At 42.8% G+C, this 24,756-nt stretch overlaps 1 protein-coding gene across 10 annotated transcripts in view; it reads right to left on the bottom strand.

The window, feature by feature from the left end:
* The window catches only part of PLEKHH2 (pleckstrin homology, MyTH4 and FERM domain containing H2), a 167,218-nt gene that overhangs the window by 81,567 nt on the left and 60,895 nt on the right, over nucleotides 1–24,756 (bottom strand). For 8 of the 10 annotated variants that reach the window (XM_061625395.1, XM_061625389.1, XM_061625386.1 and 5 more), the window contains 5 exons: nucleotides 24,514–24,597; nucleotides 23,503–23,584; nucleotides 19,101–19,283; nucleotides 12,826–13,799; nucleotides 10,713–10,788 (listed from right to left, as the gene is read on the bottom strand). In XM_061625395.1, coding sequence (XP_061481379.1) covers nucleotides 10,713–10,788; nucleotides 12,826–13,799; nucleotides 19,101–19,283; nucleotides 23,503–23,584; nucleotides 24,514–24,597 — 1,399 coding nt within the window. The remainder of the gene's footprint in view (nucleotides 1–10,712; nucleotides 10,789–12,825; nucleotides 13,800–19,100; nucleotides 19,284–23,502; nucleotides 23,585–24,513; nucleotides 24,598–24,756) is intronic. The other 2 variants (XM_061625388.1, XM_061625390.1) reach the window with 2 other exon arrangements.

Below are 24,756 nucleotides of genomic sequence, written 5' to 3'. Positions count from 1 at the left end.
TTTTGACTTCACTAGTAAAGCAAAATATAATAGCGTAACAGTAATACATCCTCCAACTGGGAGGGTCGTGATGGCAGTCCTCATATGAAAATCACCCTTCAGGTGAGGCCAATGGTCCATTTTCCATATGAGGACTCCCATCATGCGGGATGTACCAAAGCAGCCCATAACAGGGAGGGATCGCCCACATCCTAATCATCATTAAGAACCTGTTGCAACACTCGTCTGCCAAAAGAGGCATCGGCAGAGGCATCACGGTCTATTTTATAATGCCTTATAAACGAGTGTGGGGTAGACCAAACAGCAGCTCTGCAAATATCAGCAACAGGAGCATTGGTAGCAAAAGCAGCCGTGGTGGCCGCTGACCTAGTGGAATGAGCTGTTATACTACCTGGAACTGGAAGCTTAAGGGACTCATAAGCTAAGGTAATACATGCACGCAACCAGCGGGATAAGGTGGAATTAGCTACTTTATGCCCCATAGAATGTGGATGAAAGGATACAAACAAAGACTCAGTCTGTCGTATATCCTGGGTCCTGGACAGGTAGGTCTTGAGAGCCCTCCGAACATCCAACGAATGCCAAGCTTTGTCTAGATACAAGGTATCTAGGTAGGATTTGGACAAAATGAAGGAAGAACAATGTCCTGGTTGCAATGGAAAACTGAATTGACCTTGGGGCGGAAGGAAGGATCAATTTTCAACACAACAGAATCCTTGTGAAAGACACAGAGATGGCGGGCAGAAGACAATGCTCGTCTCGCAGATGTGATCGCAATCAGGAACAGGACCTTGAATGACAACAGACGTAAAGGCACAGTCCTGAGGGGCTCAAACGGAGGGTGTTGTAAAGCCTGCAGAACCTTTGACAAACTCCATGAGGGAAAACGGTGGACTACAGCCAGTGAGCGTAGAGCAGTGCCTCTCAGGAAGCATTTGATGAACAGATGTGAGGCAATAGTGGCACCAGCGGAGGACACTGAAAGAATGGACGACAGAGTGGACGCATGTCGACGTAAGGTGTTGGGTCTGAGTCCCATCATGAGGCCCCTATGAAGGTATTGCAGCACCTGTTGTATGGTGGCATGGGAAGGATCGAGGTGCTGGGTCTGGGACCACCTGGAAAATGCCACCCAAGTATGTTGATATATATGGGTGGTAGATGGCCGTCTTGAGGCTAAGATAACGTCAATAACAGTGTCAGACAGTCCAGCAGACCTCAAATGTCTCCGTTCAAAAGCCACACTGTTAGGTTGAGCCAAGTGGGGTCCTGGTGCCATACTGGGCCCTGGGATAGAAGGTCTGGCCTGACTGGGAGCATCCAGGGATCCGTCACTGACATTGCAAGGAGATCCGAGAACCACTGTCAACGGGGCCAATATGGTGCTATCAGAACCAGGTGTGCCTTCTCGCGCCGCACCTTCCTCAAGGTTCTGGCTAACAGTGATATTGGAGGGAAGGCGTACAATAGGCCATCTGGCCACAGTATTGACAAAGCATCCACCGCTTCCGCTGTCGTGTCCAGGTATCGTGCGAAGTACCTGGGGAGCTGGCAATTGCGACTGGAGGCAAACAGGTCAACTGAGAAGAGGCCGAACCGCCGCTGGAGAAGATGGAAAATGGTCGGATGAAGTTTCCATTCTCCCGGAAAGACCTGTTGTCTGCTGAGCCAGTCTGCTGTCACATTCCAAATCCCTCTGAGATGTTCTGCTTTCAGGGATTGTAGATGTTGTTCTGCCCAGTCGAAGATGAGGTAAGCTAAGCTCTGCAGAGCATGGGACCTGGTGCCCCCCTGTCTGTTCAAATGTGATTTTGCACACGTGTTGTCCGTTCGAATGAGAACATGATCCAAGGGGAACAGAGATTGAAAATGAAGCAGAGCTAAGTGGACAGCCTTTAGCTCCAGCCAACTGATGCTCTGAGTCCGCTCTACTATGGTCCAAACCCCTTGCACGAACTGGGAATTGCAATGGGCTCCCCAGCTGATTAGAATGGCATCTGTGGTGATAACAGTCCTGCGGGGTTCTCTGAATGGAGTGCCCTTGGTAAGATGTTGGACCTTCGTCCACCAGTGGAATGAAAGGCGCAGTGCGGGGCTCAAGGGAATTGTGCGATGATTTCAGCTGGCAATGTCCTGCTGAAACGGCAACAAGGCCCACTGAAGGTGGCGAGTATGAGCTCGAGCCCATGGCACAACATGGATGGTGGAGACCAACATTCCGAGTGCCCTGGCTAGAAGCATGATGTCTGCGGTTGTTTGGTGCATCAGAGACCGTGCGATGTCTGTCATAGCAGATATGCGGTCTGGAGACAAGGACACTGTCGCCTGCAGGGTGTCCAACATCGCCCCTAGATGTTGTAGGCATTGGGTTGGTTGAAGGTGGCTTTTGTCGAAGTTGACTAGCCAGCCGTAGTCCTGCAAGACATGGAGCGTGAGCGTTAGATGGCGATGAGCCAGCTCCTTAGAACTCACCCGTATTAAAAGGTCATCCAAATAGGGGTAGATATGGACCCCTTGAAGCCGGAGGTAAGCCACTAGTATGAGTAGCACCTTAGTAAAGACTCTCGGGGCAGATGAGAGTCCAAACGGCATCGCTCGATATTGAAAATGCTGGGGGCCGAAAGCAAACCTAAGGAATTTTCTGTGAGCTATGCAAATGGGCACATGGAGATACGCTTCCTTTAGGTCAATAGAGGCCAGGAAGTCTCCTTCTTGTAGACTTTCTGTAATTGAGTGGAGGGATTCCATTTTGAACCTGCGATACTTTACAAAACGGTTAATGAACTTGAGGTCCAGTACCGCCTGTACCATGACAGATCTCGTTTGGGCACAGCAAATAGGAGGGAGTACACCCCTTCCGACCTCTCTGTTGTAGGGATCGGCTCTATTGCCGCTATGTCTAAGAGGTGATGTATGGCAGTCTGCATGATGCATTGCCTGGCTGGTGCCCTAGGACAAAGGGAGGGATGAAACTTGTCTGAACGTGTTGCCCAAAACTCAATTGCATAGCCATAACGAAAAAGCTCTCTGATCCAGGCGACCTGAGTCAGGCGCAGCCAATGATCTCCAAACAAGAGCAGTCTACCCCCAACCGGTATCGCTTCAGTATTGTTTGTGCTGGCGAGACCCTCCCCTATATGAGGACGTTGAGGTACCTCTGCGCCCTCGGTACTGACCTCTGCCCAGCAAACGTCTGTTCCAGGATCCCCTGAAGGGGCAGGAATCATAGTTTTGGAATTCACTGCCTCGTCCTCCGGGCTGCGTTCCTCGAAAGGGCTGGGAGGCGCGGTATGGGGTGAAACGTTGGAAAGGCCTGCGATCGACGTTCCTGACAGTAGCCAAGACAGGCTTTCGAGTGTCCTTAGGATCAACAAGCACAGCCTTTAGGGCTTCCTCGCTGAACAGTAAGGAGCCGGAATAAGGTGCCCTTGATAAATTAACTCTGGCTGTAGAATCCGCTTGCCAATGACGAAGCCAGAGGGTCCGTCGAGCGACTACCTGAGCTGCCATAGCTCGTGCTCCCAGCTGATTCGTGTCCAAGGTGGCGTCAGCCACAAATGCTGCTGTCTTGTGCAGTTTAATCAGTGATCTCCTGAGAGCTACAGGATCGGGGTTGGGATCATCTAGCAGGTCATCCAACCACATCATCGCTGCCCTGGTAAAGATGGACGCTGATGTAGAAGCTCTCATGGCAAAGGAGGTGGCCTCGTGGTTTTTGTGCAATGCAAAGTCCAGCCTCCGCTCGGTGGCATCCTTTAAGTGGGACTCTCCTTCCCTCGGCAAAAGGGATCTAGAAGCAAGACTGGAGATGGAATCGTCAATGCCAGGGACGGCTAGTTTGCTAGTGAATTCCGGAGCCAATGAGTAGAGCTTGTCTGCAAGGGCATTAAAACGGCGAGTCTGCAATGGGTGAGACCATTCCTCATAGGTCAGCTTAGCCTTAGGGTCTGGTACCGGAAGGTAGTGCTCCGCTGGTGTGGGGGATTTTAGGACTCTGGCCCCCTTAATTGTGGGGGTGGCAGCTGTAGGTTGTGCAGATTGCAGCCCAAGAGTGTTTAGGACTCTCCGGGCAAGGGGCTGATAATCAGAGATATCGAACAGACTTTAGGAGGTATCCTCTGCGTGCTCCAACTGGTCACACCATTCATCACCTTCGGCTTGCATAGCATATGGAGAGTCCTCCGCACAAAGGACGTCATCGACAAACCTGCCTCTGGCAATATCGAAAGGATTTGGAGACAATGAAGGACCTGCCTCATTATGGACGTAGCGGTCCACATTGCGCTGAGGAATGGCGGGGACTTGTGACGGCGACTGTGTTTGGGTGAAGAACGCCAGCATGTCTTGAAGTTGTGTTAGAAACTCATGAGACAGCTGCGGCCCCGCTGAAGTAGATGGTTGCGCTTGTAGAGGCGATGTTAGGGACGGCTCAGGAGGCTGTGACGATGAGCAAGCCCTAGGTGGTACTAAGGGAGAAGGGTGGCTGGCAGCTTGATGGTCAGGAAAACCAGCAAAGTCCTCTTCGTCAGAGGAAGCAGTCGGGGAATGGAATAAATTTGTTAACTGTTCCCGGCCCACCCCTCGGAGACCGGGACAGAGACGTAGCGTGGCCGCTTAATTGTGCTGTGGCTGGACAGGTTTTTAGTTTTGGCAACCGCTTTAGTGTGCTTATGCTTGGCCACCTTGGATTGTTTTGGCTTGACGGCCTGAGTTGTCGCTGGCTGTTCTGCCATCGTATATAATATAGGGGGTTCAGTACACGGCCACGGATGGGGCAGAATGTACAGACCCGAACAGGCTCAGTACACGGCACACGAATGGGGCAGAATGCACTGGCAGATGGCTAAGTACACGGCCACGGATGGGGCAGAATGTACAATGTCAACAGCGTTGGTACACGGCCACGGATGGGGCAGAATGTACAGTTCAAACAGCGTTTATATAGTATCGACAGCCTTTTGCAGTTCAAACAGGTGTTGTATGGTATCAACCGCCTTTGTACACGGCCACGGATGGGGCAGAATATACAGTCCAAACAGCTTTGTATGGTATCACCAGCCTTTGTACACGGCCATGGATGGGGCAGGATGTACAGCCCAGACAGCTTTGTATGATATCACCAGCCTTTGTACATGGCCACGGATGGGGCAGAATGTACAGTCCAAAAAGGTTTTGTATGGTATCAACAGCCTTTGTACACGCACGGATGTTGTATAGTAGCAACAGCCTCTGCACACTAAGATCGATCAGCCTGGTGCACAGTCAGTGCAGTATTAATGGTCTTGATGAAAAAGTCACAGGTGCACAGTAAGTGGAGAAATGAGATTGTACTGGTTCAGATAGTAGCAGTAATCGAATAGTTGCCAGGGCCAGCAGCAGTAGCAGATTTAATGGAGGAACCTGTGAAGACTATAGGATCCTATCTGCAACACACACACAGAGGCCAGGTCACACAGTGGGAGCTGACAGAAGGCCTGGGCTCTGCTATCCACAGCCCGTGGAATAGAGACCCCCCATTTGCAATACTAATGGGCTAGCAGAAAGAGCGGGAAAAATGGACAGACAAAATGGCGCCCGCGAAAAGGAGCGGGAAAATTGGCCAATCAGAAAAGGCTTGTGGAGATGAAGAAGCAATGGCGGTCCCCTGGGAGCACCAGCGAACAAAAAAACGGCCTCCAATTTAAAAAGGAGACGCTCTGGAGTCACGGGGCTGAAAGGCTCGATCGCGGCTGTAAAAGCCAGGAAAAAGAGTCTGCCACAGAGGCAAGACAGTCAGCAGAATCCCCTAGTGATTGTAGGCTTAGGGAGAATGAGTAAGCCATAGCTGCAGCCTGCGGGCGACCGGCACGGCGATATTTAAAGCTGCCGGAGAGCGAGCCAGGGGAGGCGGGGCAGTGATAGTATGAGGAGCCGCAGCTGCAGGCTCTAGGGATAAACCGCCGCGACGAAAAAGGCCACGGTCATACCGGGAAGGCGGCGACCCAAACGGCCAGGAACTAAAGATAAAAGGAAGCCGCAGGAGCAGGCTCCTGTGGGGGACGTGACTTCGAACGGGCATGAAACAAGCGGCTTGGAGAAGCCAGGAGCTGCAGCCGCAAGCTCCCGCCTGAGAGAAGAGAAAACCGCAGCCACGGTCTCTCTGAGAGCCGTTAGGCTAAAACCTGGGAAAAAACAGGAAAAACGGCCCGGGCAAGGGAGAACCCCCCCCCAAGGATTCCCCAGGAAAACGAAACAAACGATGTTAAAAACAAGACAGAGGGAAGGGAAGTGTGAAACACACAGACGACAAAACTTCCACACGCTGTCAGACAAATACACAAATAACACAAAAGACTTAGCTAGAAGCTATCAATATCAAACTTGTTTGGTACGAAGGCAAGAATGAACTGGAGAGTGGGAGGGGCCTGACACCCCTAGTCTTGACTTCAGAAACATTCTTGCCTTCGGACGATAGGTGGAGCTATAACCCACATGATGGCAGTCCTCATATGGAAAAGGTATGCCTACTGGCAGTATCCCCCAGGACAACCTGGCGTGCTGGCCCTAGTCGCTTGGGGAAGTAGGGGTTAACAGAGGCCACATAAATTTTTCAGGCCCTCTCCAGTTACAGGGCTAACATCGAATTTAATCTTTCTGTCATAATTAAAGCATTGAGGAGCAATATCAATAAAAAGGCACACAGATGTGAGTTCATCAAATCTATTTTCATCCTTTGTAGTTTCATTTCACATTCCATTGCAGGTCGTTGGTGTCTTGCTGTCCAACACCCTTCCTGCCTCTGGAGCTGAGATTTTCAATTCTTTCAATAGGAGTTCTGCTTGTCTATCAGCTCCTGCAGAAATAAACCTCCCTTTGTGCTGAATCACCAACTTGAAAGGAAACCCCCATCAACAGGGGAATGCAGCTCCCTGAGGGCCGAGGTATAAAGCTTAAACACATGACTCTTCAGAGTTTCAGGGCATGTGTCCTGAAACATTTCAAGTACAGCATCACCATATTTCCACTCTGTGATTGTGCAAAGCTCTGTATATCACCTCTTTAATGTAGTAGTGCTCAAATCGAATGATTATATCTCAAGGCAGCTCATCAGTATGGGACCTTTGCCTAGCAACCCTGGGTGCCCCTTTAGTATCATCAACGGAGAGATTTATCCCAATCTTCAAATTATTAAAACAGTCAGCAATGAATTTTGGCGTGTCCGCTCCCTCCTTTTTCTCTGGAACCCCGTGGATCTGAAAATTATTCCTCCTCTCTCAGACTGCTCCTCCGCCTTCAGCTCCAGGTTTTCCGTTGCCATTTTAAGAGCCTCTAACTCAATCTGGCTGTCAATGCCTAGCTTCATGGCCTCATTTGCAGTCTTAGCAATGTCAGTTAGTTTTGATGCTACAGTTTCTAATTTAGCTTCAATTGGTTGAAGTACAGAAGCCTAGTCTGCAGCCAGTGCCTTTTTGTTTTTTGAGCATATGCTCATTAGTCTCCTTTCTCCTCCAACAAATTAATCAATTTTGTGCCCTTCCCTGTTTTAACGTTGCCCTGTGCCATGTCAGTGTCAGATTCTTCACTTGACAGCTCAGAATTGTTTTAGTTAATATCGTAAAAACCACTGAGCTTAGCAATTTTTGCTCTGTTTCCACGAGTACTCTGCTGTATAACCTACAGAATTCTTGAATTTAAATCTACTTTTGACTTACTTTTGACTTGACGCTTACAGATGCTTTCCAGTCCAAGTGGAAAAAGACGTTAATAGCGATTTTCTTGTCGGACTTCCGGGAAGGGTGACTTCACTTGTGCCTGCTTTTTGAGACGACCTCTCGTCTCAGAAGAAGCTTTTTCAGTTTTAAAATCAGTCAGAACGTTCTTTTTGACTGGTAAAGATTTTCTCCCGGGCAGGGAGAAACATAGAGATTAACCACAAAAGCCTGTTTTTGTTGGGAGGAATGGATTTCATTAATTTATGAGAGAAGGTTCAGCCAGCAATACTGGACGGACTTCCAACAAGCTCTAACTGATTAAGCGACACGTTTATCTTTTCTTCAAAGAAAAACGGACTTTAACAGGCAAGCATCCTTCTTTCTATTTTTTTTTCACTTGGTTTAAATCGTTGCAGCAAAGAGAGATTTGTCAATGAATCAGCTATAAAGAATTTCTGGGTGAGTTATAACTCTTCTCTTTTATTCACGAAATTAAGGAGGAAAGAAATTGAAAAAGCTTATCCTTGTTTTTATTGCAAAAAGCTGGCCTGGAAGTGCATTCTAAAGATACAAACGGAAGAGGGATTTCTATTTCGAGGAGGGAAAAAAATAAATAAATTTGATTTATGAACTTTGGAGTATTATATGTCCCGGACTATTTTCTTTTTGGTCTATTTCATTTTGACGAATCTACTTGTTCACGACGCCACTAACTGTTTTGAAGCTGGGAACTAAATTTGTTTTGTATTCCTGAACAAATAAGAGATAAGGCAGGCTGTACTGTCTACACTGTGATGTCATCAAGCCTGGAATATTAACCCAATTGTGGCTGAAATAATTTTTGTTTTTGTGGTTTTAAGAATGGCAATCAGGAAAGTGGCTGAGACCATGGAAGAAATTATGTTTCAGAAAATAATGGATGAGATTGAGATAACGAAACAAACCCTGAGACAGGGTAGACAGGAGATGAAAATTGAATTTGGCAAAATGACGCAGGAGCTTAAAGAAATAGGGGATCTTGTGAGAGAGGAGATTGATGAGATTAGAGATGAGAAAAGAAAAATTAAAGGGAAGATACAAGCCCTGGAGATTGGAACAAATGTGGAATTGGAAAAAGATCTGGAGTTTATGGATATTAGAAACAAAGTTTACTGTTTGGAATTCAACGTCTCTGAAGAAATTAATGAAGATATTAGAGATAAAGTTGTCAATGTCTTGGATAATTTTCTGGACTGGAATGATGTGATGGAGCTTGACACAGAAAAAATTTATGGAATTAACTACAGATATTTGACATTGGAAAAATTCTCAAGAGATGAGCCAGTGCATTTTGTAAAAAAGAAGAACAGAGATATGACTTTACAACAATATTTCAGCAACATGTTCAGAATTGATGGCAAGGAAATATTTGTGATAAAGGAAATTCCCATCAGACTCTTATTATATGACTATGGCTATGGCAGCAAGATTAATATGGGATACTGATAATGGAAGAATGGATACTGAAATTACTGGACTGAACAGGACTATTGAAGATGGAAGATGGAATTAATATTGATAATGGAAGAATGGCTATTGAAATTATTGGATCTAACAAGTTTGATGAGATGGATTAATCTATATGTTTATTTGGACTATGGCTATGACAACAAGATTATTATGGGATACTGATAATGGAAGAATGGCTACTGAAATTACTGGATTTAACAGGATTATTGATAATGGAAGAATGGCTACTGAAATTACTGGACTTAACAGGATTATTGAAGATGGAAGATGGAATTAACATTGATAATGGAAGAATGGCTATTGAAATTATTGGACCTAACAGATTTGAACGAGATGGATTAATCGACATGTTTATTTGGAGAAAAATTGAAAGATATATCTCTCAAGGAATTGAAACCTCTCTTTGACTTTTTGTGGAAAGAATAAAGTAATGTTTATGAGATTTGATGATTAATTAAGATAACTACTGGAGGAAAGTGATTTTATAATATAATTTAAGAGACAGGATTGTTATATATTGTAGACCTATAACTGATCTGCGACAAATCGGAAGTCAACATTTTATTTTATTGTTTAATTATTTTTGTTTTGTTTTTTGTCTTTGAAAATTTGAATAAAAATTAATGATAATAAAAAAAGAAAAAGACGTTAATAGCAAAATTACAGAGGCTGGGCTTTGCCCCCGACGCATTATTGGCCCTAGGATATCCTAAGGCCAAAGCAGCTATTAAGCAACGTATCTGGGACACTGACCTTCAAGAACATGTAGGCTTGGCCGCAGCTTATTCAGATTTCATGGACAAGTTGGTGACATTTGCACCAGCAAATTACTTAATTAATTTATCAGTCCCATAATATAAGAAGGCTTTTACATTAGCCAAGCTTAATGTCCTGCCTTCTGCCCTCCTTGAAGGCAGATTTAAGAGCATGCCCTTCTGGGAGCGTCTGTGCCCTTGTGGGTTGGGGGAGGTGGAGACAATTCCTCACATGTTGTTTTATTGTTTCTTTTACCATGATTTTAGTTATTTTTATTACTCCGATTTTAATAAAAATCCCAGGTAGATCAAATTTATTTTATTTAAGAGTATTTGTTGTCTGACCGGAATCCCCAGGTCACAATAAAAATAGCCAGCTTTTTTGTAGCAGCTATTGCTTGTCGAAAAGTAATGATTAAACATCTCCTTTTAATTTTAATATTTTAATTTTATTGTTTTAATATGCAGTAAGAGGGTATCTCACAAGACTATGTTTAATGCTTCTTTTCAGTATAGTGCATTTGTGTATGTTCAATCTGGTCTATGACTGTAAATAAAAAAATCATCTTCATCAACTTTTGACTTAAGAAACTCATCACCTTTGGTTATTTCTGCCCTGTAACTCACGGAGACATAGAATTAAGCCGCCATTCTGCTTGCAGGCAAGCTATGCCCCCCGGTGTCAGTAAATGGAAAGATATTTACCTGTTAAACAAATTAAAGATTTCAGTCCTAATAACAGCTTTGACAAACTTACTTTTATTGAAGGAGTCCACGTTGAAGGCCTCAGAAAACCGTAAGCCCGACTTGGCTACAGCATAAATTCTGCTTTCCTGTCATATAAACAAAGATGTTTATAATACATTTTATTATGCATTCCCATAACGTTAAGGCTGTCTTCACATTGCACCTACACCCACTCCCACTATGCTCAAAAGGGAGCAGAATGAACAGATTCTCTTCAACGTAAGGAAACTTTATCACAGGTGAAGCCTAAAATTAATAATCTGTTTGCATACTGATTTTTTTGCTGTTGCTGTTTTTGTAGCTATTCCACACAATGTAATTCATTCAGACACTGCTGTATTTCTTTATTAGCAACATAGCTTGATTTGTTCTTTACTGAAATATTATTTGACACCAATTTTATCACACTAATATTTTACATTTAATAATAATTGTTAAAGTCATAATCTTTCTTGAATAATCACATCTGTGCTTTTCATTATATATTGTTATCAAAATTCAATTAACCTTTCATTTCTTGAGCATTTATTATAGTTTTTAAAATCAATGGGAATTTTGTTTCTTTGTTTTAAGAAAATGTATTTAAGACAGAAGCTTAAATGTGTTTAGGACAGTTTAGATTTTCTTAGACAAGTACACACTTTAAAGATAATTTTCCACCGAAACGCATAGTTTAGTAACAACTACAATGCCATATTTTTGTTACTTAGCAGGCTGCTAAAATATAATGCACTTGGACTTAAATGTGCTAGAAATCTTTTGGTCGCTACTTTTAGGTTTTCCTCTGTGCAAAGAAATTATACTGAAGTGGTTATCTGAGCTTACTACTACAATGGGATTTTATATTTTTAAAGGAATATTTATAATGGAACAGATTACTTTGTCACACATAAAGGTGTGCATTTACTCCTTTGACTAATAAAGTTACAGCTGCTTTTCTGGAAACAAATGCTACCTCTTGTTAACATGACAAAATTTTATGATAGCTGATTTATTTAAATGAGGAAGTCATGGGCTGCTTGGCTCTCCTACACCAACTATTGCACTCAATGAAGTTACATGTAATGAATTCTCAATATTTTATTTCTACAGCTAAGGGGAACCAGTAACCTGACAACAGAATTGACTGATTAATAAATGTTGTTTGCATTTAACTTCAAAAATGTATGTAATTTACATGAATCAAGACATTAGTTCTGATAAACGAGTCTTGTTGCATATATGAAATCTCCAGTGTTCACACTGAGCCCCTGTAAAAGTTAAGCCTTAAATCTTAAGGGCTTCCTGTTCATTTTAAGGTGGGCACATCTCTATGTGCTCAGTTAGGTTATAAAGCTTCAGAATGAGTAGGAACAATCTCCATGCCAGTGAGGTTACATCAAATTATGTCACATATTAAATTGGAGGAAGCTGTTAACCGAGTTTGACAAAGGTAGGGAACGGACACTGGCTGAAATGCGATAAAAAACTCACCTGTGCTTCTTCAGTACAATCATTTAATACATCATTACATGGAGCCAGTACATACATTTTCTTGCATTGCCTACACTCTCTCCTTTTTATAAGCACTCAGCGCCAAACTAGACAGAAAGCAATAATCTCCCATTCCCAGCACCACTGCCTGGATCCAATCTCCCATCTCCCAGCCCTTGATTAATTTTAACTTTTATTCTCAAGTGGAAGATCCAATTAAGGTTCTCCCACCATCTCCACTCTCTGCTGTCCTTGTTAAATTCTATCACTTGCTATAAAAAAGAAGGGAAATTATAAAGAATTTAAAAATACATGATAGTCCCAGAAGCCAATGGCAAATTTCATGAATCTTATCCAGAGGTTTAAATCCTAGCTGAGTTTATAATCTGTTCTCACATATTCTGAAGGAATTTATATTCTGCACAATAAAATTAACACTTGTGGCTACTTTTATACGTGGTCAGTTCTGACTGGAGATATGACAGATGCGTTCAAAACAGGCCCAATGTGTGAATAATTATCTTTGCGAAAGGGATATGTGCCTACCTTTAAGGTGGACAGACACATTTGGTGGACAAATTTTAAAAAGTGCTAGTGTGAACCATCCCTGGTTAAATTGAAAAGCTAGAATATTATATGATTTCATTTACCCAAGAAGGGAATCGATGCAGTGGAGGAGTAGGAGGCTTGTTGCTTGTAGTTTTCCTTGCATCATTAGAGTCCAAGGCTTCTGCACAATGAGTCTCACTGGAGTCATAGGTAAAAAATTCCTTATTACAACTAATCTCCATCTTCTCCAAAACATCTGTACTTTCCCCATCCACTTGATCAATGTCTGTTTCCTGAGGCTTAAAAGGACGTATCATGCTTATAGCATTTCTGTTTCTGCCAAACATTTTATCTGAACAAAATGGAGGCTGACTAAAATGTTTTTTTGCCAAGGCTGTACTTAAAGTAAAGACGCTAGGAGTCCTCAGCTTTGGAGGTGGCAGATTAGATGGAAACTCAAGTTGTCTGCCAGACAGACAGCCTGCTGCCAGCATCAGTGTTGGATGCTTAGGAACTAGAGCTGGTGTTAGAATTGGACTTGGAGTATTTGCCTCACTAGAGGAGGAGGAATAATCTAGCCTGTGGGACTGAAATCTCTTATTCAATTCATCTGAAAAGTTATCATGATCTTTCTTTTCACTGAAGGATTCCAACTTGCTCTTTCCAATTAGATGATTCTGGCTTTTCCATGGAGACTCTTGTTGCCAGGAATATAGTTTTTTGTGTATGTTTCCCTGAGCTTGGAAGCTCTCTTCTTCCAAAAAAGAACTGCTGTCATCTGATGCTGTTAAATACATTTCACTTCCAATTCTGCTATAGCCTGTGCCTTCTTCAGATGTGTGACTTGAAACAGTAGATACATGCCTGGATTTAGATCTTCCTTGCTCTCCTTCCTCCTCATCAGAACTCCAGTCACTTACTTTAATGCAAGAGTTCTTTGATACGTTACTATCTAGATCTTTTGATTTCACTGCCTGTCTTTGTTCTGGCATACAAGAACTTTGCTGTAGAGACTTCAAACCTCTATTACTCCCATACATTTGGCCAACAAGAGATGTTTCCTGGATTTCTTTCTCTGGAAAAACAGCAACAACAACATGTTTGGAAAAATTGTTTTCAGTGAAGTCAGCAATTGCAATTTATAATCAACATGTACAAAAATTTAAATGCACCTTTGTTTTCAATCAAGCTAACAGCCATATTATGAAAGCAGCATACAAGATTATGTGAAATACTGGCTGCTTCATTCTAAGAGGATATGGCCTGATCTACACATAGGTGGACTGTACCACTTGAGACTGTGGACAAGTTTTAATGCTCCACTAGAGGGTTTTTTTAAAAAGACAACTTCCTGCAAATAGACAACTGGTACAGTAGTGACAGGGCAAGGTTAGAACCTTCTACCCAGATGAACTAGTTATACTCAGTTACTTTTGTACATGGAGGACCACTCAAAAATGACTCGCCTGCAGGCTGAGGTTGTACAGTACAGTGAGCAATTCAAAAGTGAGCCCTAGACAATCTCTATATAGTGTTTTGTAACAAACTTCACTAATTTTCTTTTTCAAAGCAGTTCCTTTAGGCAATTTGAAGGAGGGCAAAACAATAGTCAAAAGGAGAGAAGTGTGTCTCCTCTAAATATTTCACTAGTTTGTTTAGTTGTCTCGCGATTCTTCTGTGCTCCAGTGCCTCTTGCCTGCACTGGGGCCTTACCTTCCAAGCCTTGAACTATTTTTCTGTATATAAGCCTAAGTGCATTTTCCTCAAGCAAGTTCTGCTAAAAACAACAGCTTCCACTTCTAAGTAAAGAGGATCAGAAGGAAAGTGTAATAGAAACTATTCTTAACTTACAACCTAAGCTACAAACCAGTCAGCCCAGAGTACGTCTATATAAACAAAGTGAAATGTCCAACCTAAACATTTTCAGCAGCATAACTGCATTCACTAAATCCAGAGTAGCATCTCTGTAATGTCAGTGCAAGGTCAATTTATCGCACCCTAAGCTTTTATTTGCTGGTATTAGAACGTTTTGTGATCAAGGACTCTAAATTAGATAGATATTCCAAGCTACACAGCAAGTGGACTGGACTGGGAAAGACCAACCCAAATTGTGTTTGCATGTTGACAAATTTGTAGGGCAATACAATATCTCAGAGAGGAGGTCAGGTCTCCTGCTCCCCTGGTGCATTCACTATAGCTGCCCATTTTCCCTGCTTTTTAAAGTTTGATAGAAATAACTGTGGGCTATCGGTATGTTCTGAAACCGCAAGGTTTTTTGCCTATTAGTGAATTTCCCTGTTTTTTAATCCAGGAGGTAAGAAATGGGATCCTGTGCAAGTTTGCTGAGCATGGATTGATCATTTACATGCTTATTGAGTTCAGTGGGATTTAGTCCCCTGCAATCATGCTTAGGATAGGTGAAACTGACCTCAGGGGATGGGAGGAGGAGGAGGAGGGAGGAGAGGAAAGGCAGAGGGAAGGACTGGGATGGGAGCAGGCAGAAGGGGGAGGGGAGGACGACAGGTTTGATCATTTGCATATTTATTGAATTCAGTGTGATTTACTCCCATGCAATCATGCTTAGGATAGGTAAAACTGACCAGGGAGGGAGGGAGGGAGGGAGGACTGGAGTGGGCAGGGGAGGAGGAAGAAGAAAGAGGGGAGGGGAGGAGGGAGAGGAGAGGGGAAGGAGGGAAAAAGCAGCTTTGATCATTGGCATGCTTATTGAGTTCAATGGGATTTACTCCTATGCAATCATGGTTAGGATAGGAAAAACTGACCATGGGGGAGAAGGAAGGGGAGGGGGAAGGAGAAGGAGTGTATTGGAGGGGGGCAAAGCAAGGGGGAGGGGAGGACAGGTTTGATCATTTGCATGCTTATAGAGTTCAGTGGTATTTACTTCCGTGCAATTATGCTTAAGATAGGTAAAATTGACCATGGGGAGGAGAAAGGGGAGGGGGAGGAGGGGGAAATAGGGATTGGAAGGGGATGGGGATGGGCAAAGGAAGGGGGAGGGAAGGGGCAAGAGGGAGGGGACAGGAGGGAGAATGGAGGGTGGGTTTGATCATTTGCATACTTTTTGAGTTCAATGGGATTTATTTCTGTGCAATCATGTTTGAAAATGGAAATGGACTGCCTTCAAGTCAATCCCAACTTATGTTGACCCTATGAATAGGGTTTTCATGGTAAACGGTATTCAGAGGTGATTTTACCACTGCCTTCCTCTGAGGCTGAAAGGTAGTGACTGGGCCAAAGTCACCCAGTGAGTTTCATGGCTGTGTGGGGATTCGAACCCTGGTCTCCCAGGTCGTAGTCCAACATTAACCTGGGGGAGGGGCAGGGAGGGGGAGGGGAGGAGATTGGGTGGGTGGGCACTGGGCAGAAGGGAAGCCCCTTTCCAAAAGGAAAACATTGTGAACAGTATCATTGCTTTTCAGGGTTTCCCCCACATGTAGACTCCCACCCAAATTTAAACCAAAGCTGTCCCTGGCCACATCCACACCAGACCTTTATTTCACTTTGGACAGTCATGGCTTCTCTCAAAGAATCCTGGGAAGTGTAGTTAGTGAAGAGTGCTGAGAGTTGCTAGGAGACACCCTGTTCCCCTCACAGGCCTCTAATCAGAGCAGCAGACGGTTAAACCACTCTGGCAACTGGAGCTCTCTCAGTGGGAGTCTCCTATCAGCCCCCTTCACAAACTACACTTCCCAGGATTTTCTGAGGGAAGCCATGACTGTCTCAAGTGAAATCAAAGTCTGCTGTGGGTGTAGCCCCCTGATTAGGAAAGCCAAGCAGCTGTGAGTCTGGCTTTTAGAACTCTGACAGTTGGTTCTTACTGAGCATGAGCAATCATAGGGTTCCAGCCAAAATTTCTTAAATTAATTAAAAATCAGCCAGGCATTTTTTAAACTGCAGAAGATGAAGGTCAGAGTATGGGGCAAGGTCACTATTAGGATTACAGGTACTCTGTGAACATGGCTGATTTTAATGAATTTCAACAGATTATGAGAACTCTCAGACAAAAAAGTCCAAAAAGGCTCTGGGTTTTTCCCCTCTCTTTTTACACGTTGAACTCTCTATTCTCTCTGACTGTTTTGTGTATCGCCATGAAAATTGAGAGGGTTGTTAAGCAAGCTTTTCTGAGTTCAGGACTATAAGTTTTGTAAGGTTTTGTTTTGAAATGAGCTTATGGGAAGCATCAGAATGGCATGGGGGTATTTTCAATTTAACACTGCAGAATGTGAAAATTCCACGCTGGCTATAGTATACAGCCACTCTTGTGGCTGTATAATTTGAATTAAAATAAAAATTGTGTGTCAAGATGGGAAATTAGAATGTGCAGCCCTTATAAAAGATTATATGACATTTTATGATGAATCGGACATGATTACTAAGCTTTAAATTATGAAGTTCATTAAAAATAATTTTCTGTGATACTTTTTGTTCTTCAAAATGTTTAATGTCCTCAAGATCAGTTGTAAAAGGTCATTAAGTGCCAATGCAGATTTGATAGAGGATCCTTTCTTTAACCTGAGATCTGAAGAGCCTTCACGTTTACCCACATCCCTCCCCCAGCCTCTACCCTCTCTGGTGCAAATTCTACTACAGTTAGTTATAGAAGTATAATTGACATCAGCTTCAATTATGAGTAAAGAGGTTTTCTGCTTTAACTATAAGACAAAATCAAGGAAAATGGGAAGAAAATGGGGGGGAGAATTGTTTCTTCAAATCAATATAATTTTATGGGCACTGTATGCTCTTCTTGCTTTCTTTTCTAAATAGTACAGGTGAGATCCAGTTGTGGCCGTCCGCTTGCACAACAGCCATTCTGCTAAAGGGAGCCTTGTTCTTGCGTTAACAGTTGAAACCAATGGGTATCTTGCACCCATCAGCCCCAGCCAACATGACCAATGGCCAGGGATGATGTGAGTTGTAGTTCAGGAGCATCTGCCCAAAGGTTCTCCCACACCTATCTTAGTGCACCCCAGACCTGCCTAATTGTGCCCTATGTTAAGAGTTGGTTGACATGCATTTTGCCAGTATAATGAGAAATGAGGGTGGGGAGTAGATTTTGTGGCTTATAGTTAGAAAACAGTTCAGTAGAGCTATTTGAAACTTGGCAGCATAGGAGAGGTAAGTCTGAGGACAGTCTATGCAGAATTTGCTGTAGGAAGGATAAGAAACAGCTTATACTGAATGAGTCAAACATTTGATAAGAGACTCTGGCATGTTGACAGTGCCACGCATTTTTCTTCCACAGACTTTGCTGGAGTATTTTTTCCCAATAAAGTTTTGTCTGTTTGTACTGTGTGTTTTGGGAAATGGATTACTGGTTTAGGTGAGGGGCAGGGAACATTTTTCAGCCTGTGGGCTGTATTCTCTTCAGGCCAACCTTTCAAGGGGCACATGCCAGTGGTGGGCCAGAGGCAAAGGTGAATGGAGCAACAAATGTAAACTTGACCTTTCTACAGGATGTTTACACACCCTTGCATCCAGTCAAGCAAGAGGCACCGGTCACATCTACAACATACATTTAAAGCACATGGCTCCCCCAAAGAATCCTGGGATCTGTAGCTTAACCCCCACTGAGCTACAATTTCCAGCACATTTATCAAACTACAGTTCCCAGGATTGTTTTGGGGAAGCCATATGCTTTAAATGTATGGCATTCATGTGACTGTTATTAGAGCTCAAGGACGCATTCCAGTCAGGCAAAAACACTTGGGGTGTGAAGCAGGGCCAGTGATGGGTGTGGTCTAGGGACAGCAGGTACAACCTGGGGAGAGTTCTGAGAGCCAGCTAAAGATGACTGAAGGGCCACATTGTCACCCAAGCCTGAAGCTTCCCATTCTCGTTTCAGGTCAAGGGGAAAACTAGATTGTGCCTTTACCCATGAGTTGCAGAACATGTTCGTGGTTTTTATAAAAAACACAGTTTTCTGGCCAATGGCAGTCAATGGACTTACTTATTCTGCTGTTACAATGCAATTTAATAATCTGTGAAGCTTGAATTCTCCCTCTGTTATAAGCTCAACAAGTACTTAAAAGTAAGCCACTCTTTTTCTGTTTCTCAGCTTTTTTGCTGATTTTGTGCCATGGAAAATTATTAATCTACAATACAGGATTTTTGTTTCAGGATTATAAAACTTTAGAAGCTATGGATACTCAGGGAGGGCCTCTGATGATGATTGTAGAGTTAGGGCAGGCTGATCTGGGAGAAAGGGAAGCTTTAGATTCTATTTAGCATGGTTGGAGGACTGTAACTTTGTTAGGAACATCTTTGAAAGCAAATTTCACTGAAATCAATGGAAATTACTTGGAAGTAATTCTGTTTAGGATTGAATTACTGGTCATTTTGATAATTATACCCCAAATACCTAGACTGCCGTTGCTTTCACTTAGTTCAGCTTGCTTCAATGAGGAACTTCTTTTATCTTCAGGCTTAGGAACTTGCTGAGGACTTCTTGCTCTATTTAGGAAGCATCCAAAAGTCAAACTGCTCAGTCGCTGGCCTTCTCCAGGTTTTTGTGCTGAAGGAACAGATTTCTTTCCCTGAAGGTCTGTGCAGTAATCATTTCAAACATCAAGATTTAATCTATTCTGCTTGCTATACCAGCAGATTACTTATTTTAAATAAGACCCAAGAATTTTGATATTAGACACCCAAGCTGATTGAAATTCTTTCCAAAATAAAGTTGATATTTCTATTTAGTAAAGAAATATGCTTCTGTGTGAGAAGAAAGACATCCATAATACGTATTTATTAATTACAAAAAGAGAATAATGGTTGGGGAAACAGACTTATATGTATACAATTCAGCTCTCACTGAAGCTTATCAGTGAGCAACATTTATGGAGGAAGTAAGCAGCGGTGAATAGAGGTGAATAACTATCATCTATGAGGAATATTTATTTTGTCCCTGCTAACAGAGGACAGGAATCAGATCCTCCACATGTACAATTTCTTTACCAAGACAACAACACTGGACCCATATTAGTACTTCTTTGTTAAAGGGCCCTCTCCAATTTAGCAGCAAATAAGCAGGGACCAAAGCTTAGTGGAAGAGATTTGCGTGTAGATGGTTCCAGGTTCAATCCATGGCATCACTACCTGAAAGGATCAGGTATTAGGTGATCTGAGACATAGACACCTGCTGCCAGTAAAGGTAGAAAGAATAGGCTAACTGGACAAATTGGTCTTACCTGATATAAGGCAGCTTCTTGTTCCTAGACTTGTTTTTGAAAATATACGTTACAGAATGTGATTACACCTGATAATATATGTATCACCTGACAACTCAGGTCTCCCAAGCTATGAATATTTTGGTAACAGGACACTACACAAGTCTCACAAGTTAAAAACATAATGAAAAGGAAAAAACGGCAAAAAATGAAAACAAAATGGCAGCCGCGATATCGGAGCACCTAACTAGGGCTTGAAAAAACGGCCGGGAGGCAGCTGAAATGATATGCCGCCTGGTAGGACCACAAAGCAGGTGGTTGAAAAAGAACAGGAAGCCTAGAATCAGGATGAGAGGGGCAATATAGGGTAGCCTAAATAAGCCCAAGCCGGGCTAAAGGAGCAGCCGGGCTGATAGGGAAACGTAGGAGCCTTTAAGGAGAGTAGATTAAATAAAAATGGCGGCCTCGAAAAACGGAGGTGGCGGGAAAAGAGACTGCTATAGCAGGCTTCAGGGAGCCGGGACTAAAAAACCCCACAAACAGAGCTGCAGCCGCCAAAGCCCCCACAAACGAGAGCTACGAGGGAGCCGTAGCCACGAGCTACCCAACGTAGAGGTTAAATTGAAAACTGAAAAAAGGGGGGGGAGACCGCAGCCGCGGAGCCCCCGCTAAACGAAAAAGCAGCAGCCGCTGCTGGACACACTCTGAACGCAAACGTGAGGGGGGGAAGCGATAAGGAGGAGAGTAACAACAAAAGTGGAAATAATGACTATAAACTGAAAAAAGGAGGGGGGGGAGACCGCAGCCGCGGAGCCCCCGCTAAAACGAGAAAGCAGCAGCCGCTGCTGGACACACTCCGACGCAAACGTGAAGAGGGGAAGCGATAAGGAGGAGAGTAAGGGAAAAACGATAAGGAGAGTAACAATAGAATTAGAAGTAAGGACTTAGCTACGCTCTGTCTAAATTTCGATCTGCCTCGGACGAGGGCAAGAATGAAGACTGGGGTGGGAGGGGCTTGAGCCCCAGGTTTGACTCTAGTGCATTCTTGCCTTCGGACGCTAGATGGCAGTAGTACCCGATCTGATGGCAGGCTACCTGTGGAAAAGAGACCATGTATACACAAGTTGAGGAACTGATACAGCTATTATTACTTCTAAAAGCCCTTTTGAACATTCCTCTCTTAGAAAATGCCTCAAGGAAATTTAAGCATCATGTCCACCACATGAAATGACTGAAAAGTTATCCCTTTTGGTGTTGCACGAAGGGTATGCGGCACCTACACATCAACAATATATAGTTCCACAGGGGTATTAGCATGCAGACATTGTATGTGACTGGGGAACACATAGCATAGCAGATTTTCATGTTACATTTGCTGCATGGAACATCACCATGTAAAAGTAAAGGTGTCCCCACACTTGTAGTGCGAGTCGTTTCCGACTCTTAGGGTGACGTCTTGCGACGTTTACTAGGCAGACCATATATATGGGGTGGGATTGCCAGTTCCTCCCCCGGCCTTTCTTTATCCCCCAGCATATGCCGGGTACTCATTTTACCGACCACGGATGGATGGAAAGCTGAGTGGACCTTGATCCCTTTTACTGGAGATTTGACTTCCTCCTTCCGTTGGAATCGAACTCCGGCCATGAGCAGAGCTTCGGCTGCGTTACCGCTGCTTACTACTCTGCGCCACAGAGGAACATATAAATAACTTGATGACAAAACTTGGGAATGTCCAGATGTAAATTTGTGTCTCTATCTGACAGTATGAGGTTATCATACTTTGGACACATCATGAGAAGACATGATTCACTAGAAAAGACAATAATGCTGGGAAAAACAGAAGGGAATAGAAAAAGACGAAGGCGAAACAAGAGATGGATTGATTCCATAAAGGAAGCCACAGACTTGACCTTAGAAGATCTGAACAGGGAGGTTCATGACAAATGTTGTTGGAGGTCACTGATTCATAGGGTCGGCATAAGTCGTAATCGACTTGAAGGCACATAACAACAACAATCTGACAGAGGCCCCTTCTATGATAAGCTTCTGCCGGGCCTTGAAGACCTGGCTCTTCAGGCAGGCTTTTGGGGTGGGTTAGGTTTCTTACTGTTATGGTTTTAAATTTTAATGTTTTAATGTATTGTTTTATCTTGTACGTCGCCCAGACTGGCTGGACAACCAGCCAGATGGGCGACTAATAAATTAAATAAATAATAATAATAATAATAATAATAATAAAAAATATTCATGGCCATCCATTCAACTCAGACATATCTGAAAATTCCCACATTACAAAGATGTACGCATATGGCCATTTCCTGGATGCTTCCTTTACAGATGTTCAGAATACAAGCAGAGAATACATCTGAAGGAACCAAGTCTTGGCTTTAGAAAGCAGCTCAAACAACTGACTTAATTCCACTATAGCACATACCCAAAATTGAAAGCTTAAATGGAAGAACTAAATGATATTCAGGAAACTAGGGGTCCCAACCTCATGTTTGTGAAGTTGAGAGACATTTGCACCAGGTAATTTTTCATTTTAAATCTTCCCCTGCCCTGCACTATATTGATAAATGCAGGCCTAAAAACAGCATGTTTGCAGAAACTAACACCTACCTATGCCCAAAATTTCAGAATCTTTTGTTAAGATGTTATGGCTGTAATATAATACATGTCTTCTCAGAGGTAAGCTCTGTTGGGTTCAGTGGGACTTACTCCCAAGTAAGCGTGTATTGGATTGCAGCCTAAAACACTAATAAAAAAAAATATTTCTATTGATTTTATTATTTAATTTGAATTTGCTTTTCAATATTTTTGTAACCGTATCTTCTGTTACTTTTATGTTTATTTATATATTATTACATTTATAATATAATAAAGTAGGAACCCATGTTAGATTGTTATGTTATGCTATGTTAGATTGTTGAATCATTTTATGGTATATTTATGTTGTTGCTCTTTACTGATTACATTTTTTTAATATTGATTTTAGTATTTTTAGTGACGTCAGATTGCATTTCTAATATTGCATGTTGCCTCAGGTGCTTTTGGGCAGAGAGGCAATGCCTAGATACTGTGTTGTACCTAATGAATACCAGTTGTTGGGGAACCCAGGTGGGGAGAGTGCTGTTGCACTCGTGTTCTGTTTGCAGGCTTCCCATAGCCATCTATCTGGTCAGCCACTGTGAGAACAGGACACTGGACTAGATGGGACTTTGGTCTGATTCAGCAGGGCTCTTTTGTCTTATGTTATTGTTAGGATGAATGGGATGTACCTCTGCCTGAATTTTAGCTGTTTTTCTCTCTTCCAGTAGCCTCCCTGTCCCATATCCCAAGCCTTTACTGGCATCTTCCAACCCTCAGGAGACGCTTCTTTGGGGTTGCAGGGGACTGTAGTAGGGAGGAGTGGATTGGAAATTTCCTTGCACAAATGTCCCTTCTGTTTGCCCAGAATTGGATATAACCTGTTACAACTACATACATACTCACTCTAAAGGCATTTCTGGTAATGTAAATGAAATGAGGATTTCCTAATAATGGAACATAGTACATAACACTTAAAACTGTTTTCAGACAATTTGCACCATTTACCTTGCAATTTAGTCTGTAATATTCTCATCTCTTCAGTTTGGTTTTGATTGATCATGCGAAGGTTCTGATTTTCCAGTTCTAGCTGAAAGCATACAGACATTAAGTTCCCTTTCATGAGTAGAAACAATTAAAAAGACTACATAAAAAGCCATATTTTTCTGACATCTTATACCAGCCTTTCCCAACCAGTGTGGACCACAATTCCCATCTTTCCTGACCATTGGCAATGCTGGCTGAGGCTGATGGGAGTTGTGGTCCAACAACATCTGGAGGCACACTGGTTGGGAAAGGCTGTCTTATACATTAGTTTGAAATACTGCCCCAAAGCAGTTAATACTTGCTGCAGTATTTCAAACTATACTTGTGCATCTTTGCCACATCTGAGAACACCACAATTTCAATATTTCTTAGAATCACAGTTGCTGAACTAAATCTTAGATGCTAATTTCAGTTTCAATGTTCATACTTATTTTTTAAATTTCTACTCATTATGGCTTCTATAAAAGTTTAAAATAGATTTGTTTTAATGCACAGAAATTGGAATTTTTGCTTACCTCTAACTTCCCATTCTCTGAGACTTCAGAAAGAAGTAGTTACTGAATCAGGGACAGCAGCTGCTCTTGGCTACAAAACTCTTTCCTCTCCCCCTTCACACTGTCTATATCCCACAAATGGCTAACATACTGTATATGTGAATGAACAGATGGACTAGTAAAAATATTTGCAGATTAGTTAAACTGGCAAACTTATTTGGAATGCTAATGACTGCATGTTAAAATTCTACCTTTTGGGAAGAAAAAGTCTAAAAGCACAAATACTGAGCCCCATTATGGACGGCTCTATGTGTTACAAAACAAGGTACTTTCAAGGACATATTTAACATACAAGTTTAACAAAGCAAGTCTTATGTTTTCAAGTATCTCCTTGTTTGCCTACTTACATAGGAAGACTTTAATTGATTTCAAGTAGCTGTGACTCATCTTCTGTACATTATTCTCACCAGAGACTCACCTCATGGAGCTTGACAGTCACCCATTCCTTTATCTTAGCTGCTTTTTCTTCTATAATTTTTGCTTCTTGTATTCGTATTTGCCTCTGAAATAGCAAGACAGATTCAGCCTTTTTGCAACTTGCCTTCTTGACCCAAAAAACCTTTTCATCCACCTGAGAACCATGCATTCTGCCTTGATAGTTAAAGCAGCATAGGATGCTTGGCAAACAGACTACAACAGACAGGTCTGATCCCCTTACAAA

Source organism: Rhineura floridana, chromosome 4, assembly GCF_030035675.1.
Source record: "Rhineura floridana isolate rRhiFlo1 chromosome 4, rRhiFlo1.hap2, whole genome shotgun sequence".
Classification (NCBI taxonomy): domain Eukaryota; kingdom Metazoa; phylum Chordata; class Lepidosauria; order Squamata; family Rhineuridae; genus Rhineura; species Rhineura floridana.
Note: the sequence above shows the minus strand (reverse complement) of the source record. Positions and strands in the feature narration are given on the sequence as shown.